The 19,956-nt window shown below is 36.9% G+C and overlaps 1 protein-coding gene across 1 annotated transcript in view; it reads left to right on the top strand.

The window, feature by feature from the left end:
* The first annotated feature begins 446 nt into the window (after window positions 1-446).
* Window positions 447-19,956, top strand: part of CEP135 (centrosomal protein 135kDa) — a 32,659-nt gene continuing 13,149 nt past the window's right edge. Inside the window, exons 1-18 of the mRNA XM_009074463.1 lie at window positions 447-559; window positions 1,534-1,724; window positions 2,230-2,397; window positions 5,063-5,204; window positions 6,584-6,668; window positions 7,616-7,744; window positions 9,364-9,579; window positions 10,128-10,193; window positions 11,185-11,335; window positions 12,307-12,500; window positions 13,006-13,149; window positions 13,662-13,805; window positions 14,117-14,185; window positions 14,344-14,495; window positions 17,025-17,140; window positions 17,212-17,366; window positions 17,847-17,902; window positions 18,876-19,044. Of these exons, the coding sequence (XP_009072711.1) occupies window positions 447-559; window positions 1,534-1,724; window positions 2,230-2,397; window positions 5,063-5,204; window positions 6,584-6,668; window positions 7,616-7,744; window positions 9,364-9,579; window positions 10,128-10,193; window positions 11,185-11,335; window positions 12,307-12,500; window positions 13,006-13,149; window positions 13,662-13,805; window positions 14,117-14,185; window positions 14,344-14,495; window positions 17,025-17,140; window positions 17,212-17,366; window positions 17,847-17,902; window positions 18,876-19,044 (2,460 nt within the window). The remainder of the gene's footprint in view (window positions 560-1,533; window positions 1,725-2,229; window positions 2,398-5,062; window positions 5,205-6,583; window positions 6,669-7,615; window positions 7,745-9,363; window positions 9,580-10,127; window positions 10,194-11,184; window positions 11,336-12,306; window positions 12,501-13,005; window positions 13,150-13,661; window positions 13,806-14,116; window positions 14,186-14,343; window positions 14,496-17,024; window positions 17,141-17,211; window positions 17,367-17,846; window positions 17,903-18,875; window positions 19,045-19,956) is intronic.

The raw sequence follows: 19,956 nt of genomic DNA, 5'->3' as shown, positions 1-19,956 counted from the left end.
AAACTCATATGCAACCTTTTACAGTTAGCATAAGTTCTGTTAAGTATTGACTTGTAAACTTTGAAAGTAAGATTTATATATGAAAGAAAAAAGTATATTGGTTTTTTGAGAATATTCTGTCCAGTTGCATTGTGGAAGGTACAATGATGACCAGATTCAAAAAAATCAGAATCTGATGAGAAAACTTATTGCCAAAGCAAATATTTCTTTTTAAAGAAATATGTAAACATGTTTAAAACTTTTTCTTTGCTCTGTGATCCTCTTTTGGTTTACTTACATTTTATGCACATGCTTATGCACTTCATTTCCTGCACCAAAAATCGTGGTTTTTCCATTGCTTTTTTTCTGTATTATTCCTTCTTTAAAGGGCAAATGTTAAAACCAACAATCTTTTGCAGGTGTCCTGTTTTTCTTAACTGACAGAAGCTGCTTTGGAGGTGTTTGCAATGGGGACAAATGCAGAGCGAAGGTTCGTTAACCTCAGGAAACGTCTAGATCAGCTGGGCTATCGACAACCGTTGGGAGTGGAGAGTTTACCTTTGGTGGAAAAGCTTTTTAGGTATTCAAAAGGAGATTTCATTTAAAAAATATTAATCATATTGTAGGCATTGTTTGATTTTTGACATTTAAGGGAGAATGCTTAGTCTGAAGATTATTTTCTAGCAGTGTTATTTCAGAACTTGCATGAAGTTTCTGTGTGTGCTGAAGTCAAATGGGTTTGCTTAAGTGATGAGAACAGCTTAAGATTAAATTTAATTCAGTAGAATTGTTTCCAAGGATCTGTGGTCTAGGAAAATTCAGCTTTTCTAACCTCATAAAACTGCCAAGGTTTATTGATATGTGCTTAAAGGATACATAACTGGCTGTATAAAAAATAATGCCTGATGTCTGTTCTGTGACTTAAATCATTCACCTCTCTGTTTATTATGGTCTCATTTAAAGAAGTTGAAATTTGCTCTCTCTGCACTTTTTACAGGGCACATAAAAGAAGAAAAATTTTCAGATGACCTTCTTAACATATCTGCCATTTCATGGCTTTGATTTGATTATGAGCATAGTAATTTCCATAGTAATCCAGTTATATTTATATACATACAAATGTAGCTGTTCTGGTTCTGTTGCTCTCTATCATGTAACACAGGTGAAAGAACCATAGGTAGGTAGGTGTGGAGTAATCTGCTTTCAGCATTAAGTCCCATTCTGGTGTCTAGCAGATAGGTTTGCTCTCTCCATCACTAGCTTTGATAGTCTTCTCATGAAAATGTTTATAGTTACATACCACTGATCTCCCTACTGGAGCTTCTGGTCCCTGTATAAGTACTAGTATTTTTTAGGTTTGTCCTGCCCATTTTTTAAGCAAACGATTCCTGTCTTTCAGTTTTTCTTATGTGAATGTTCTGTTTGCCTTTCTTTGAACCCATTTACTCCTTCTCTCAGGGAAAGGGTTTTGTTTCTCAGGTGATAATAAATATTTGCATCTGCAGTGTAAACTCTGATAACATTGCTCATATATCTGATGCTTCTTTATCCTAGTGACCTAGTTCATACAACCGAGAGCTTGCGCAGTGCAAAGTTGTCTGCTGGAAAAACTGAAAAAGAATGCAGCAATTATGATACTATTTTGGAACCTTATAAAACAGAGAATGCTAAACTTACCAGGGAAAATAATGAACTACATTTAGAAATTTTAAAACTGAAAGAGCAGTCTGATCGTTATATGAAAGGTAATATAAAAATTACGCTTTTTTTAATCTTTCTGTGCCAAAATAAAATTGTGGCCAAGTCCTGAATCAGTAGATTCATTCATCTTTACTTAAAAGTGAATATGAATGGTCATTGCCTTTGGTGCCTTTAATGAATTAAGGCTCATCCCCAGACATTTCTTTTGTGGTTAAAAAGGTTTTGAGGTCCTGCAAATCATTGTTTTAATCAATCATGAGAATGTTTGAAATTTTAGCATATACTTTCATACCTCGAAATGGTCCTTTTTAATTTAAAATGAAATACTGCTGTTAAATGTGGCTTTATTCCACAATGGGGGTTTATTTGCAAAGCTTGTATTAATATATTTATTTGTGTGTTTGTGTGTAAATATATGCACATATGTATACGTATTGATAATTTCTTGCTATGGAAAAAGAATACAGGATTCTCTTTATGCCCATTTCGGTGTTATAGGAAAACTAATAGTGAATAAGAAAGATAATACTGCTTTTCTCTCCCTTGAAGATTTGAAAGCCTCCTTAAGGAGGGCTGAACATGATACATCTGACTTGAAATTTCTGAATAACCAATATGTGCATAAAATTAAAATGCTGGAAAAAGAGAACAAGACCAAGACTGAAAAAATTCAGCAGCTTCAGGAGAAGAATCTGCAAGCAGTGGTGCAAACACCTGGTGAGTGTAAATAATCACAGATATTTTAACAGAATCACTGGATAATCAAGAGTTAGAAAGGATCCTTGAGGATCATCAAGTTCAACTCTTGGCCCTGCACAGTACGTGCCCAAGAATCACACCACGTGCCTAAGAGCATTGTCCAAACACCTCTTGCACTCTGTTAGGCTTGGTGCTGTGACTACTTCCCTGGGGAGCCTCTTCCAGTGCCCAGCCACCCTCTGGGTGAAGAACTGTTTTCTAATATCCAGCCTAAACCTCCCCTGACACAACTTCAGAACATTCCTTCAGGTCCTGTCACTGGTTGCCAGTGAAGAGAGGTCAGTGCCTGCCCCTCCGCTTCCTTCAGTGAGGAGGTTGTATACAGTGATGAGGTCTCCCCTCTGTCTCCTCTTCTCCAGGCTGAACAGACCAAGTGACCTCAGCTGCTCCTCATGGCTTCCCTCAAGGCCCTTCACCATCTTCGTTGCCCTCCCTTGGATTCTGTCTCATAACTTAATATCTGTCTTATATTGTAGTGCCCAAAACTGCACACAGTATTCAAGGTGAGGCTGGACCAGCAGAGTTGAGTAGGACAGTCACCTCCCTTGACCAGCTGGCAGTGCCTTGCTTGATGCACCTCAGGAGACAGTTGGCTCTCCTGGCTGCCAGGGCACACTGTTGACTTATATTCAACTTGCCATTGACCAGGACCCCCAGGTTCTCTTTCCACAGCACTACTTCCCAGCCTCTCATTCCCCAGTCTGTAGGTACATCCAGGTTTGCCTCATCCCACGTGCAGAATCCAGCACTTGTTAAACTTCATATGGTTGGTGATTGCCCAGCTCTCTAATTTGTCTAGGTTTCTCTGCAAGGCCTCTCTGCCTTCAGAGAAGTCAACAGCTCCTCCCGATTTTGTATCACCTGTGAATTTACTTAATAGTCCTTCAAGTCCTGTGTCCAAGTCATTTATGCAGATGTCAAAGAGCACTGTGCCTAAGATGGAGCCCTGCAGAACTCACTAGTGACCCGTTCCCAGCCTGATGTAATCCCATTCACCATAACCCTTTGTGCCCAACCCGTGAGGCAGTTGCTCACACATCACACAGTGTGTTTGTCCAGTTTTTTGCTGGACGTTTTGTCCAGAAGGGTCTTGTGAAAGATGATATCAAAATCTTTACTTGAAATCTAAAATGATTACATGAACTGGCTTCCCTTGATCAGCTGAGTGGATTACCTTGTCGTAAAAGGAAATAAGGCTTGACAAACAGGACTTTCCCCTCATGAAGCCATGCTGGCTGCGATTAATGACTGTGTTGAGAACTTTTCTCTGGGCTTTTTTGGGTCTTCAGAACACAATATTTTCCTCTAGTAAGAAAAGTTTTTGCAATAAATATCCAGTAGAATAACACTACCCATTGAAAGTTTTGGCTGTGAATTCAGTCATTTCTCTATATGAAGCTTAATTAGGACATCATTGTGGTAGGGACAAATTTGAATGCAAACTTAGATTCAATAGAAGACTTAAATTAAAGTGTGACTGGAAAGCACTAATAATCAACATTATTTGCACTTTCTTCTATTGCTGCACCTAATTTAGTTAGAGGCAGGTTGTTTGGCACTTGGATATTTTGGACAGGTAATTGATGTTGTGTAAGTGACTAATTCAAATTTTTGTAACCAAGATCTAAAAGTAGCAGGATGTAAAATATGTCTATAAACAAGTATTCCAAACCTCTGACACCTTACAGTATTTGAAGGGTCTTTTGGTAACTTAAAATGTTCTGGATGTTACTTTCAGGTTAATTTCTTTCTCCAGGGTTTAATTTTTCTTTTTCTTTTTTTTTCCCTTTTTCAAGCTAAGGGAAATAGAATTATTTTATGAAATTTGGAAATTGTCTTTTCTTTCCAAGTCATTGAATAATGTCTTTTTTTGACATGTGAGGAAAATTAATAGATAGTTAAGTGAAATTAAAATTCTTTATTTTTCCACACTTTTCTGCACTTCATATCCTTTGCTTCAAAGATGACATGTTACACTTTTGTCTGTCTTTCTGCATACTTGCCCTTTGGTCACCAGTCTTCTGGGATTTTTCTATAGTACATCATCCAATATGGTATGTTCTTATTTAATCATATGATGAAGAGTAATTGTTCCATCTGGAAATAATACTATATTTTGCTTTGTTTTTAATATAATGTTACTATGCAAGCAAATAACCTACTCTGCTTGATATACTTAGGATATTCACTGAAATGACAATACAATAGAAGGAATAAAAACTAATAAGCAATGCAGAGGTTAGTTCAGTCTTAAGATAGTTCTTAAATGTGGAAAAATAGTCTTTAATGATGTTTTAATTTAGCTTTTTTCATAAGCTAAAATCACTAACAGATTCAAAAAGTTTGAACTGTAGAATATTTAGGGCCTTAAACACTGGGGAAAATTACTTATACTGAGCTTTGCATGCTTCCTTATTACAAAAATGAACTTTGACAAAACTGATACTAAACTGCAAGAATGGTGTTGTCTAGAATATATAAATTTTATCAGCTTATTGCAGAAGGATTAAAATGGTGAAATATGCCTGTTCAGAAGCAGTGGAATAAATAGGAAAATAAACTTTGTGCTAAAGATGATGTTTCCCTTGCTTTAACACCAAGTTATATGCCTTTGCATTTTCAGGTGGCAGAAAAAGAAGTATTCCCTTCAGGCGTCAGCGCATGCAGATAGACCAGCTCGTCCCCCCATCAGGTGTCAGTGCCTACCCAGTTCCTCAGTCAGAGGATCCTTATGTCGCAGACCTTCTTCAGGTGGCTGATAATAGGTAATCTAATGAACTTTTTCATTTTGATGTATAGGTTTTAAATACTTGCAATGATTTTCCAACCCCCACCTTCCCTCTGCCTTTCCTCAAACAAGCTGCTATTTCATGATCTAAGAGCATTGTGGTTCTTAAAGAGGATTTTGCTCAGTGATTGACAGTGCTGCCTGTGACAAAGTTGCAATGGATATTTAAGAAGTTGCTTATTTCCTGAAAGGATTTATCTGAAGATTTTTATACTGCTTTTACTGTTATAGCTCATTTAAGAGTGTTTTTTTCTTATTTAGTTTTGAAGAATAAAATATTAATTATTTTTGTAATACTGTTTTTGCCCTGGAAACTGGAAACCTATGTTATGAGAGGTTCAAGTCAATTGTTTTTTCTTATTTATTCTATATCTGTAGAGAGTTTAAATGACAAGGTATTGGAAGTGGGAGGAAAGCAGAGATAGCATCTGAGAACTGTGGCTACCCTGTGCTGGACACAGCCAGTTCCACCTGGCCTTGAAAACAGACCACCACAGGTCACAGCTGAGCCCATCAGCCAGGGTTGATGACCCTAGCCCTAACCCTAAACCCTGATGTATTTAAGAAAGGGTAAAACATTCTGAGTAGCAGCAGTGAGAGGGAGGAGTAAAAAAAGGTAGGAGAGAAACAACCCCATGGACACAGAGATCAGTGAGAGGGAGGAACTGCAGCATGTGGCCCCATGAGGGACCCACACTGGAGCACTCTGATCCTGAAGGACTGTACCACATGGAGATGACCCATTCTGGAGCAGTTCTTGAAGGGCTGTATCCCGTGGGAGGGGTCCCATGCTGGAACAGGGGAACAGTGTGAGGAGGAAGGCACAACAGAGCTGAAGTTTTACCAAGTGTCATGGACTGACCACAGCTCTCATGCCCCATACCTGCTGCACCACTTGTGGTAGGAAAAAGGTATGAGTCAGAATTGAAGCAGTCAAGATGAGCTCGGAAAAAAACAGGAGGATGCAAGGAAGGTGTTTTTAGTTTGTCTCTGATTCTCAATGTCCTGCTCTTTAATTGACCATAATCTTCCCCAAGTTGTGTCTGTGTTGCTTGTGACAGTAACTGGTAGATGATCTCCCTGTCTTTATCTTGACCCATGAGCTTTTTCATCTTATTTTCTCCCCCATCCTGTTGAGAGGGGAGTGAGAGGGCAGCTGGGTGGGGGTCTGGCAGCCAGGCAAGATCAACCTGCTGCAATATCTCAAACAAAGATTTTGCATTAATATTTTGTACGAACAAAACTATTTCCTTGTGAAATATTGGGGTCCAGGAGCAAAGAGAAAATACTAATTTTGAATTGTGTACATACAATTCTTCCACCAATTCACATGAACAATATATTGCTACGTTTCAGAATTCATGAACTTCAGTCAGAAGTAACAGAACTACAGGAAAAACTGGAGAGAGCTGAATGTGGAATGAAAAATTATAGCAAACAAGTATGTTTACTTTTTTTAAAAATGATTATGTTTATTTGGCTCTAGTAGCCATGGCAATGGCCTTGAATTTTTAAAACCATGTTGGGAAGGCATTGTAGGGCTTGTGAAATACAATTACTCTAACTTGTCTATGCTGAGCTGTTTCTCTCCTCTGCTTTTGGAGACAGCAGCCACAATTAAATGCTTGCCTGCTGTTTGTGCTGATTTATTTTGTGTATTAAAATCGCATTAAATAAGCTGAACTTGACGATCGTAAGTAGAATTTGTGCATAGTTTTCTTAGTGCATATGTGTTAACTGGTCCAAAATAGTAATTTGATCTCCCAATATCTTAGGGTTATTTTTATCACTACTTGGACTGGTTAGAGCTTTTTTAATTTTTGATAGTTAATTTATGAACTCCAGATTTTGCAACATTTTAAATAAAGTGGATTGATAAAATATGTACAAGCTTTAAGTGATGGAGTTGCATGAAATGTTCATATGTTACATCTTTAGATCTCTGGGGATTAGTGGACACTGTCCTCTTTTCTTTTTTTTGTTCACATCTTGGTTTTCTTCTAGTATTTTCTTCTTTTCCAGTGACTGGAACAGTCAATGAATTAGCTTGTTTAAAAGCTTTTCCATTAAATATAAGTGCTAGTCTCAGACAGTTAATTTGCAACATTCATTAATTCTAGTGAAAATTGTGTGATTTTCTTCAAGAAAATAATCCAGTAGGAATTGTTTGTTTTGCCTCACAAATTCTGTTTAATTAATTTATTCTTCTGTCAAAGAAATCCCTTTTTTGTCGAAGAATCCAGAATTTTAAAAAAATTATATTAAAGATAGAAATTGCATTTTAGCTGCTATATCTTTTTACTGAATGTTACATATGTGTTTATTTGAACAAAGGGTCTATTAAATGGTATCTTAAATATCATAGAATATTTTTTCCCCTCCTCAAAGGTTGAGCTCAGAGACAAAGAAATCGAGCGCCTGATGCTAGCGTTGGATGGTGGCCGTTCCCATGAGGTTCTCTCTCTGGAGTCAAGAAGTAAAAGTAATGAGAAGCTTATTGCCCATTTGAATTGGCAGGTAATGGATTTTTCACAGTTGTTTAGTCAAAACTGAAAATATTAGCAATCTAGAAAAACCACAAGACATCTAGCTCTTCAAAAACACCAGCAATAGATATAAAATCAGTCCATTTAAATTGTCTTTATTTAAGACAAGGTGGCAGTTTCCTGCCTAAGGAAATTTTCATTTCTTTTTTTAGAAGTCTGTCAGAAACACATTGGTAAATAATTCTATGAACTCACTTCTGTACTCACTCTGTTCACCTGAGAATATTCAGAAAATTTCTGTGTGATACAATGTTTTCACAGTCTTAAAATAACTTGTTTGTTTTGTTTATTTCTTTGCTTTTATATGTACACACAATTTATGTTTCAGGAACTAACAATGGTATATGTACTTATGATAAGGAGTAGCCTTGTAGATATTCTCATCAGAGTGTGGGGAATCTTCCTCATGGAATTTAAGTGGTCCTCATCTTTACTCCAGTATAGACTTGTGAGGAAAGGAAGAGCTTAGAATAAAGATGTTTGTGTTTACTGCACATATTATCCTGTGTTCAGTATTGGTCTCAGAATGAGAATTTAAAAAAGACAACAAGCTGGAGTACAAATCAAGCAAAGCCATCTCCAGAGTTATACCATCAAGCCTCTGTTTTTTCCAGCTGAGTTAGGTGTTTGTATACTGATTGTGCATGGAGTACAGAGGCTTGGGAGCCATGTTGAAGAGTTTATTAGCTTAGGTTCAGTGCTGTAAAAGTACAGAATGAGCTATGACTTGGAAACAGTACAGCTGTGTTCAGTGATTCTGAATTAGTAAGTCATGGTGAATACAAATTGTATGGAAAGTGAGCCCAGAGCTGCATGAAGCTGGTTTTGGACCATCAAGACTATTTGCTTGGGCTCAGTGCCAATACCACTTTTATTCTCTGATAAGAAATGTGTGGATATCTTTCTATAGCAGTGTTCATGACTGTGAGAGAGCTCAGACCTCTGTGTCTAGAGTAATTCGGGAGTTCTGAGGAAGGTATTGTGGAGATGGAAGTGGACACCTTTGCTATCCTGAATCTTTCAAGACAGGCAGGGCTCCTGTAATATCGTGTAATCTACTGTATATATATTTTTATTCCTAATGTACATCCCTGCCTCTCTTTCCTTTTCTCTCAGGCAAAAGTATACTGGGAAAATCTATGTCTGTAGAGCAGAATTTCTGAGGATGTTGTGTTTAAGGTGCTGAGATACGTTTGGGACAAGATAGGTATTGGGAATCTGATCTGTAAGGCTTCATTCTGATGAAGGAGTGAGACTAAACCTAGCAAATAAGACTATGAAGGTGAAGAAAAGAATGGGCTCTCCATCTTGTGAAATTTAGAAAACTGAGTACACTGGGTCTACCAGACTGATGCCCAGGAAAGGTTTCTATACAGATCTCTGTGTTTCAATATTTTGCTTTTAGAATAAGCCTCAGGTTTTACATGTTGATAAGCATTAAGTTCTAAAAATAGAAAATCTTGCCATGTTTAACTGGATATCACTTTTTTACTATGGATATAGAGATACTATATTTCAGAAGATTGGGAGGGACTTTTGCTACCTAGTTTCACAATGCATATTCATATTTTAATGAAAAATGTCTTCCAGGTTGAGTATCTTCAGCAAAAGAACAAAGAACTTGAAAATCGCGTTCAAGACCTCCTGGACGCTAAACAAAATGTGACTAGTGAGGTAGTGCATTTAACCAATAAAAATGAAGAGCTGTGTCAAGAACTGAATGAAATAGACCACTTGGCACAGCAGTTGGAAAGACACAAGGAAATAGTGCTTGAGACTGCAGATAAGGAATTAGAAGAAGCAAAGGTAATCACTAACGTGTCACGGAGTGAAGGATCTGCTCAGCTCTTAGTTGGCTTTATGTCTTTCAGTTGAAACAAATGACCTATTGGCTTGTGAAAGGAAGATTAAAAAGATACTTTGTTCCAGTTTACTTAGCATCATACTGAATTTCTCACTAAAAGATGATCAGTCACAACAATTTTGTCTCTATACTGTATTAGGTGAGATGAGTTTAGTTAAGGGGCAGTGTGTCTTCCTTGGTATGAAATCAGATAATTAAATGCTTAAAACTATTGATCAGTAATAGAATTTGCAACAGCACTGCATGTGTCTGGAGGGTTTTTTTCTATGAGGAGTCATGCAATGATTTATTTACTTGTGATCCAAAAGAGCATGGGTGTTTATACCAGAAATGTTCTATGCTTTCAATTTATAGGAACTTCATTGCTTCATTACAAGGAACTTTATTTCTTAGAAAAATAGTCTGCTTCCTTGCGTTGTGTTTTTTTGTAATAAAGGAATTGTCATAATTTTGAGTAACTCTTAACATATAACTTAATTTTGGTTGATAGAAAGAAATTGAAAGAAAACAGAGTGAAATACAGGATCTACAAGAAACAATAACAAGGCTTAAATCAGTAAGTAAAAAGACTTTCAGTTCTTGTTTGTAGCATTTTTATCATACTGTATTCCATATGTTTTTTCATTTATTATATAAAATAATAATTTAACAAGTATCTTGAGAAGTTTCATAGTACCCTAAAACTCTGTAGTAAAAACTTACTAATTAGTAGATGAAAGAGCTAAAGTAGGTGCATCATATTGTTGAAAATTATACTGAAACTCTGCAGACAGTGTGGTCGACTATGTCCTTATTGTACATTTCCTTATTTCTGCTGTCTGAAGTTACATTTTCCATTACATAATCATTTTTACCACAAATATGTTGTGACATCCTAGAAGATTTTCTTCATTTAGAAACTGCTTTGTCTCTTAATCTGCATGTGAATAATTATGCACTACTTGGCTCACTTGGGAACAAGGCATAGTGACTCAGATGAAAAACATCAGTTCTCTGAAGACCAAATTCTTTCCAGTGTGTAGCGAGTTGTGTATTAGCTGAGTACAGTGTTCTGTTTTAGTATAGCTAGTGAACTTGCAAATACAAAAATACTTAATTCTCAGAGCATCAGAGTATAAGAAAGATGTGCCAAATAGTGTTTGATTAGCTGCAGGGTTGGATTGACTGAGATGCTGGATTGTAATGTACTTAACACCAAGAGTGTTAGCAAATGCTCTTAAAAATTATTTATTGCTGTAGTCATTAGTTTTGGGTTTTTTCCATATTTGTCATCCACTACCCTATTGGTTGGTTTCTTGAATTAAACAAGTGTTACTCTTCCTTGTTTTGTTGCTGCCTGCAAGCTGTGTCAAAAGTGATGCTTAGTTTGATGTACTAAAAGGTAGTATAAAAACAATGATAGCCTTTAACAAATGTTAAAGCATAAAACATCCAGGTTAAACAGAAGTAAGCAGTGTTGAGTATTAAAAGTTCAACAAAATGTTAAATAACTATTTTCAAAATATCTCTATTGACACTTCTGATTTTTATAATGCTTGTTACTTCAGGATTTGAGCTCTTGTCGTAGGGAAAATAAGAGACTGAATGAAGAACTGTTTGGAAAAACAGACGATAAAGAGAATCTTGACCTGTTGTTAAACCAGCTTCAACGAGAGAAGAAAAGACTGACAGAAAAAACAGAGAACTTAGAAACAAGAGGTAACTCATCAAATATAGATTCCTGTCAATTATCTTTCTGTAGTTTTTGAAATAGAATACCTTACCTAGTTAAGATACAGTTAATAACACTAAAAGACTTTTGATATAGGTAGGTCTTCAGTCATAATTGAAGTGAAAACTTTTGTCATGGAAAGATGTTTTCATTCTCTATGTGAGAACTGGAAGTTGAACTTTTTACCCTAATCCCAGAGGACATCCTTAGACTAATTCCATGGCAGTTTCATGCAAAGTAATTTCTTTTGGCCAAAACTGTTTCTATTCTCTGTCTTTTGAGTGAGTGAATTCAGACTTTGTCTCTTGAGAGGTTTATCCAGTTGGATCTTGAAAACCTCCAGGGATGGAGATTCCACAACATCTTTAAGCAACCCATTCCAATGTTTGTCTATTCTCAGAGTAAAATATTTTCCCCTGTATTGTTTGCAGTTGCTTGTAGCAATTAATTGCCATCCTTCCATGTTTACCTACTGTGCAGCTCTGTGAAGATACTGGCTCCATGTTACCTATTACTCCCTCTTGGTACTGCCAGTCTGCTCTTGGTTCTCCAGCTAATGTCCAGGCTGAACAAGCCCAGTTCCATAAGCTGTTCCCCACAGGGAAGGTATTCTGCTCCCTGACCAGCTTGGAGGGCCTCCTTTGGAATTAATCACATCTTTCTTGTACTAGGAGGGGCAAACCTAAACACAGTATTGTATGTGCAGTCTAATGAGTGCTGAGTAAAGGGGAATCATCACATTGCTCAGTCTGTGTCTCTGTTGATACAGCCTAAGGTGCTGAGGCATCTGTTGGTCTCGTGCTACTCGAGTTTAGCCTACTGCCAGCCAGGACTCCTACATCCTTTTCATCAGGATTGCTGCCTGGATGGTTGCTGGGAGTTAGTCCGTGCAAGGGTCTTTGAGGAAATGCATAACTTTCCTATACATTTGGTTTTTTGTTGGTTTTTATCTTTTCAGAACGAGACCTTGTCCTGGAAGTAGAGAGAATGAGATTACAATATGGTATAGCCCAAGGAGACAAAACTCCATCTCGTCTAGATGCATTTGTAAAGACTTTAGAAGATGACAGAGATTATTACAAGCGAGAATTAGAATATCTTCAGAAAATGGTAAAACGAAGGTCTAGCCCAAGCCGCAGGATTCTGGAGAAGGTAAAGTTCCCACTGTCAAGACAAGCTGAGAAAAGAATGGAAATACTGTAGAAACATTTAAGAAGCCATCAAATATATTTTCAAATTCAGTGGCACTAAATGACTGTTAGAGCTTTCTAAATTACATTCTTAACATAGAAAATCAACTGAGAGAAACTCGCATGAATTTGCTTTTTATTTTCCTGGTCACATTTTACAGTAACATATTAATTATTGAAATTACATAAAATAAATATGAATGAATTAATAATTTGTTTGAAATAAATAGAACTAGATGATAAAAAAAGGTTGTAATCTTACTGTTTGCTGCTTTGCTTCGTCTTCTCAGCAGTTAATTCTGATTGTTTAAATAATGCCACCAATGCCAGGATTTTTCTTGCAATATGACATTTGTTTTATATGTATTTTTTAATATGTTACTCACAGCATGAGTTCTTTTTTGGTATTAATTATCCAGATATTTTAATTAGCTTATCTTAACAAAATTTTGTCGATTCCTTTGCAGAGTGAAGAGCTTAGATTAATGACCAGAGAAAGAGATGAGCTACGGTCTGTGTTAGACGGATTTGAAGAACACATGCTAGAAATTCAGTCCAGTGTCAAATTATTGACTGCAGAAAGAGATAAATTAAATGTTCTTTATGGGCAGGTAAGGGATTGTTTATAATTAACATTGAAACAACCAATTAGCACTTGTCATACTGTTGCTTATTTAAAATGCAAGACCTTTATAATGGAATGTGACAAGTATAGACTATTAGAATACAACCAAGACTAATAAAATATGTATCTATTTTTATTACTTGTTAATAAAATTATGTATGCCACTTATTTATTAACTTGAAAGCCATTACAATTTATTGTACTGGCATTCAGAAACTAGGAGGATCAGGAAAAAATCAGTGGAATGCATGGGAAAGTTGGATAAAGATACAGGCAAGAAAGCAAGGAAGGAGTAGTTAACTGGTAAGAGAACAGAGTGAAGTTAGGCTGTATTTGAATGGTAAAAGGAAGATGATTATGTTGTCATGCCACTGAGTGATTTAGGGAATATCTAGTCCCTAGTTATCTAGCCATTTGTAATAACAGCATTGAAAATTTCTCTTGTTATGTATACACTATATTGCAGTCCATGTATGCTAACAAATAATATTTTTAAAGTCTCAGGATGAATTGAACAGGATGAAAAGAGAAGCCAAACATAACATAGTTTCTCAAAGTCACGTGGAAGAAGAAAGAGACTTTGCATTGACTGATGTTAGAAGACTAATGGCAGAAAAAGAAAGCCTAAGAGAAAAGTTAAAGGTGAGGTTTTCCAGCTTCATTGCTTACAGTGAGGCAGCATATGGGGAAGGCTCATAAAATAATGTCACATTTGTGCCTGTCTGTCAGTTCCCCATTCCAATAACTTTTAAACTCTCTTGAGAGAGCTTGATGAATTGTATCAAGTTTTCCCTATAAACACAGTTCCTAAGTGGGGATAGGGAGAGAGGAACATGCTTTAAGTATTTGAGGGCTAGCATGGCATCACCTTGTATGAAACAGCTTAAGCTTACATGTCTATGATAAATGTAAAAATGTCTGTCTTGTTAGATGTAATTCTATTTCTATCTCAGATTCAGCAAGAAGCAGCTAACCTTGAAAAATCAAAGATGCAGCATGATATTTCAAAACTGGAGAAAGAAGTAAGTGCGTTTTTAGGAAGTAAGCTTTTATTATTTCTAAAACAGCATAGACTGTTCAAGCAGTTAATTTTATTAGCTGGTTTCAACTTAAATTTATTTTAAAATAACGTGATAGCTTTCTGCAATAATAACGTTTGGTTATTTATTTTAAATTGCAGTTTGAGATGGAAAGGTGTGAACTAGAGACTACAGTCTCCATCCTGAAAGAAAGAATAAACTATTTGGAAAGTGAATTAAAATTGAAGTCCAGTAAACTTATCCAGACTTCTGATGATTCTTCTGAATTTAAAGCTGAGATTTGCTCACTTCAGTAAGTCTGATACAAAATGTGGTGATCTTTCACAGATGCTAAAATAATTTTGTTTATTCTATGACTGCATAACAGAGTTACGTTTCTGGGAAAGACCATAAAATATTTTAAAAATTACTTGGTACTGTTCATGTCTTAAGGAAAAGCAAGTATGAGTAAGGAAGATGTTGTGTCTTTCCACAGCAACCTCCTCCTGGACTTATTTGCTGACCAGGTATACTGATGATTTTTATGGAAGACTGTGAATTAAAATTTTCTCCTCCTAGAGTCGTTTCTCAAATAGCCTTGTTCTATGCTTATGCATGTAACAGAACCGAAAATTCCTAAAAGGATTTCCAAATGCTGTTTGCTAAAAGGAAGACAGATGCCTTTGCAAACTGCAGCAGTAGGACCAGATTGTGCCTGTTTTACAAAGTTGTCAGCAATGCCAAGAGTTGTGTGCTAGGCATTAGGCATTGATATTCCAGAACTGAGTGGGTCACGGAGCATCATTCTGTAATGGCACTTTACATGGGCTGTTTTTCTTGTATTACTCTCTTTCATGTGTGTCCTGGTTTTAGCCAGGATGGGGTTAATTTTCTCAGTAGCTAGTGTAGTGCAGTGTTTTGAATTCAGAAGTGATAATACATTGTTGTTTTGGTTTTGCTGGGTTGTGTTTATCATAACCAAGGACATTTTCTTGCCTGTGTCTCATGCTCTACCAGTGAGAAGATACACAGGAAATTGGGAGGGAGCATAGCCGGGACAGGTGACTTGAACTAGCCAAAGGGATATTCCCCACCATGGCACGTCATGCCCGGTGTTCCAGGCCGGAAGGGGCCGATCCTGGGGGAGGTTCGGGGTGCGCCGGTCCGCGGGTGGTGAGCAATTGTATTGTACATCACTGATTTTGGTTTCTTTTCATTATCTATTGGCATTGTGGCTCATTCTGCTCTGTATTGTTATTAAACTGTCCTTATCTCAACCCACATATTTTACTCCAGTTGTTCTCCTCCCCATTCCTCCGGGTTGGGGGGGGGAAGAGCAGGGAGGAGGGAGTGTAAGCAGCTGCGTGGTTCTTGGCTGCTGGCTGAGGTTAAACCACGACAATGTGCTAATGCTATCACACACATAAGACAGTTTTGAGAGTTGACGTCTTATCATCCACAGACACGGTCTGTGGGGATTTGACCAACTTGCTCAGAGCTGCAGGATCACACATACCCATGTGTTTTTAAGGCCTGTTTAAACTTGCAGGGTCCTTATTGCGTTCTTTGAAAGCTGTTTTAGAAAAGAGCTCCCACCAGCTGTCTAAATGTCATAGAACAAGAAAAAGGCTTAGAGCAAGTGGAAAGAGAATATTGAATAAATCTGGGCAGAAATTTGAAAATATAGGTGGAAATGATAGCCTTTGATATCAGAGATCACTACAGGATGGGGGATGCTGTAGATCCTGTAGATGTTTTACAAGGAAAATCAGGGTCTGTATCTTATATCCCCCTCACCTGTGCAATACTGCACTGCACTGTAAACCAGTACAATACTGGGGGGATAACTATGAAGAACTGTAGCTGAGAGCAGACCTTGAAGTTCATCTAACACCCCTGATTGTACAAAGGGGACTCCTGGTAAAGCAGTTAGTGCATTTGTTGGTAAATTTCTGACAACATTCATAAAAATGTCTTGTTGAGTTCCATATAATTTCGAGGGAAAGCATTGATATTATCAAAAGAAGGAGATAAGGAGTAGGGCTACAAGTCATACCAGTGGTTCTACTTTGTGTGTGGTGGCAATCTGTTATAGTTGTGTTTGCTCTCCCCCTCTTTTTTTCCTCTCTAAAGTTTCACTCTGAACTGGGTGAAAGCAATATTTATCTACAGACATGCTGTGTTCTGGATTGGTTTTAATAATGAAAAGTGTCTCTTGCTATTGTGGGATCCCACTTGAGAGAGATTTTTATTTCCTGACCTGTCCATTTAATTATGTTGGAGTTTTGTTTTGTTGCATTTTTTTCCCTAAGATAGTGATATTTCTTCCGAAGAAAAAAACCAACTATTTAGGTAGAATCTTTCATATATCTTTCAGGCTCTGTATTTCTTAAAGTAGGATCAAAACTGTAGCTGTCAGTTTGGTTGGTTCTTAAAATGTGGTGTGGCTACATATTCAAATCTTTATAATGCAAGAGCCAAAAGACACATGTAACAAGAGTCACATGAAGAGTAACAAGAGTCAGAGGAAGTTAATGTTTTGGATTTATCATGGGGGTTCCACTGAGGTTCCACTGCACTATTTTGGAAGGGTGTTGCAGTGGATTTGCATCAGGGGTCCAGAGCAACCAAGTGGTGTTGGCCTCAGCAGTTCTTAAGTCCTCCCTCTCCTCCAGGATGAGGGCTGGTTAGCATGACACAACCCCATGCTGCTGGTTGTTATTATACAATCCAGTTAGGAAGTTATGCTGGAACTCTTCTAGCACTTACAGCAGCTGAAGAGCCATAAGTTGAAGACCCTGAATAGGTCCCAATTTTTTTTCAACTGATACTGTTTTTCCAGGCTCTTAAATGACCAACTCCAGAGGTCTGTTGAAGATTTACAGCACAGATTGTCCCTCAAAAAGGATGAACTTCAGTCAGCTCAAGAAGAAATTGTCACGCTACAGGAGAAAATAGGTAATCAATAGTTGCTTTTATGCTTATTTCCTGCTTTTAAATTAGTAAGCACTTATTCTTTTATTTATTAGATAGGTTAAACCAGAGGAGCACTTCACAGGATGAAGCAGTCAAAGTGCTTAGAAGTACTATTACTGTTTTGGACAAAGAAAAGGACAATCTTCAAGAAACTGTAGATGAAAAAACAGAAAGAATTGCATGCTTAGATGACAACATAGCTAACAAGGTATGTGCAGTAAAAGTAGTACTTCGCAGTCCACCTGGGGATTTTTAAAGCAGTTAGATTTTAGGGAGACATTCTGGCTTGATGACAAAGCCTGTGAAGAGCACTGGGTATCACATAAACACTATGTTTGGGCATAGCCAATGCAAAGAATCATTTGGCAACTGAATAGCACTTTAATTATGAATATTGCTGTATTCCCTAAACACTCCAAGAAAATCAAGAAGTGTCTTTTTTGCATTTTGCACGTGGAGGTATTTATTGAGATGTAAGCTTCTAGCCTGAAGTGACTTTCATCTTTTTTTATGGCAAGACAATCCTTTCTCAGTAAGAAAACAAACCTGGAAATTTGAGCATGCAAAGATGCAATTACTTACTGGTGAAGGGTTAAAATAAGGATTTAAATGTAAAGTTCTTTAACTTGAAGTATCCTGTTATGTTGCAATATAATACCTACTACAACTTCTGCTTTTATTTTCATAGGAGAAAACAATTACTCATTTACGTCTAACTCTCTCTGAGCTGGAGTCCTCAACAGAGTAAGTAAAGGTGACGATGCCTTCTTCAGAAGTTTTGTTTTATCCAGAGTTTTTAAAGTGAAAGTAGATGGCCATTTTAGTTATTTTGGTGCAATGGAGTTAATTCCATGTAAGTCAAGTGAAGGAGTGTACTGCTTTGAGAAGGATGTACACAACTTTTGAAGATTTCCTCTGCAATTATATTGCAGGCTGCTAAGATACTGTTAAGGCAACCATTAACAATTGTTTGTATTTCCCTAAATTGGTACTGTTTCTTAATTATCAGTCAATAAGTAGCTTTATAGTGTTCTAAGAACTACACTAAATATTATTAGACTGACCCAGGTAAAATTCAAATTCTTAACTATTGGCAATCTAATTCTTCTAACTTAAGCTGCCAGTACAGTCTTAATTAAAATATGTTTATGTAGTTTTTAGAAGAGCTTCATCTGATCTTTCATTCTTGCCTCTTTTTAAGCATGACTTTTAAAATTACAGCTTTTAAAAAAAGTATTTAAATGCTAATGTTTAAACATTTGAAGATAAATGTAACTGGATATTTGCTACATTGATGCATGAAGTATTATGACAAAAAACTAATGCAAAAGTTTATTTAAATTCACACATTTATATTTCCACTTTTGTATTTAATTCTTACTCTCTTGTTTGTTGTCTTTCAAGTGTAAGCTGTTTTCTTCCTTTATGGTTTATAAAATATGCAATGACTAACACACTGTAACCACTATCAAGCACAGATAAACATAAGTCTTTTTAATTGCTGTTTGCCTAATAAGATACACCTTAACCAGATACATCTTCAAAGCTGATGATTAATTCCATTTTATTTCTGCATATTGACAATTGATATACTTAGCTTGTGTTTACATTTAGACTCACTTTGTCAGCCTTCAGAGAGCAAGAATTTTACCTGATTGTTTTCAGCAGTATGTGGTACAGTATAAGAAGGGGCAAAAATAATATTTTCACTTGACAGCCATATGAAGGACATGCTGAGCAAGAGAGACCGTGAGATATCTAGCTTACATTGCCAGCTTGATGCATCCCAAGTAGAGCTTGCAGAAATAGGAAGAGTAAAGGAAATAGCCCTGAAAGAAAACAGACGACTGCAAGATGACTTAGCTACAATGGCCAGAGAAAACCAGGTATGAAGACAGTACATAATACTGATGGATTAAACCATTTGTTGCTTCCTTACATATAGTGCTACATCAAAACTGCTATATCCTCAGTTTAGATTGGTATGTTTTAATTATTGGTGTTTCTTGAGCCCTGGGATACTGAAAGTGACAGGGCAGAAATTGTAAAAGGGATTGCTTCAGGTAGGTGTGCGTAGGCAGTACGGTGGGGGAGAAAGAGACAAGCTTTCAATTTAGTTGCCCTTCCCCAGACTAAAAAAGAAATCAAAATAAATCTAGGACATAACTTTGTAATATAATGAAATTGTATCACTTGGCAGTTGGTATTTAATTGTTAAAAATTGGGGTTTATTGTCTGTGGAATTGATTATCGAGAGAGTCACAAAAGCAGACATCAGATTATTAGTCACATCAGATTACTAGTCAGGTGAAGGGGAGAGGGAGAGGAAGGAGATTGCTAGCACATCTGAATTCATGCTGATGCATACTGGTTCATTAATTTCATCCATCTAGTTTTCATGAAGAATGGGGTCTATTGAGGTGTGCCATGTTTTGAGATGAGGTTGTTTTGGAGTGTAGATTTTGAAGTTTGTGTTCTGTGAGCCTTGGTTATGGTGGCTGTAAGGAGATATTGGCAGATTTTTAGTTTCCAGTCCTGGCAAGGTTAGTTGCCATTCATGTGTGTTGCTCTGCAGGAATTTTGCTTTCACTGATGAATTGGGAAAGGTTTGAGGAGAAAATATAAGAGGGCTTAACAGCTACAAGGCAGAGGGATTGAAGAATACGTATTTTTAGGGTATTCTAGTCCTGAATAGTCTGAATTTGTTTCCTGGTTTCAGGAATGGATAAGGATTCAAAGTCGATGAGAATAGGAGGGATTCCCTTACCATTATGTCAAGTTTGTGTGGGGTTTTTAGA

The sequence above is a fragment of the Acanthisitta chloris genome, unplaced genomic scaffold (assembly GCF_000695815.1).
Source record: "Acanthisitta chloris isolate BGI_N310 unplaced genomic scaffold, ASM69581v1 scaffold17725, whole genome shotgun sequence".
Lineage (NCBI taxonomy): Eukaryota > Metazoa > Chordata > Aves > Passeriformes > Acanthisittidae > Acanthisitta > Acanthisitta chloris.
This window is presented reverse-complemented; position numbering and strand designations above follow the sequence as displayed.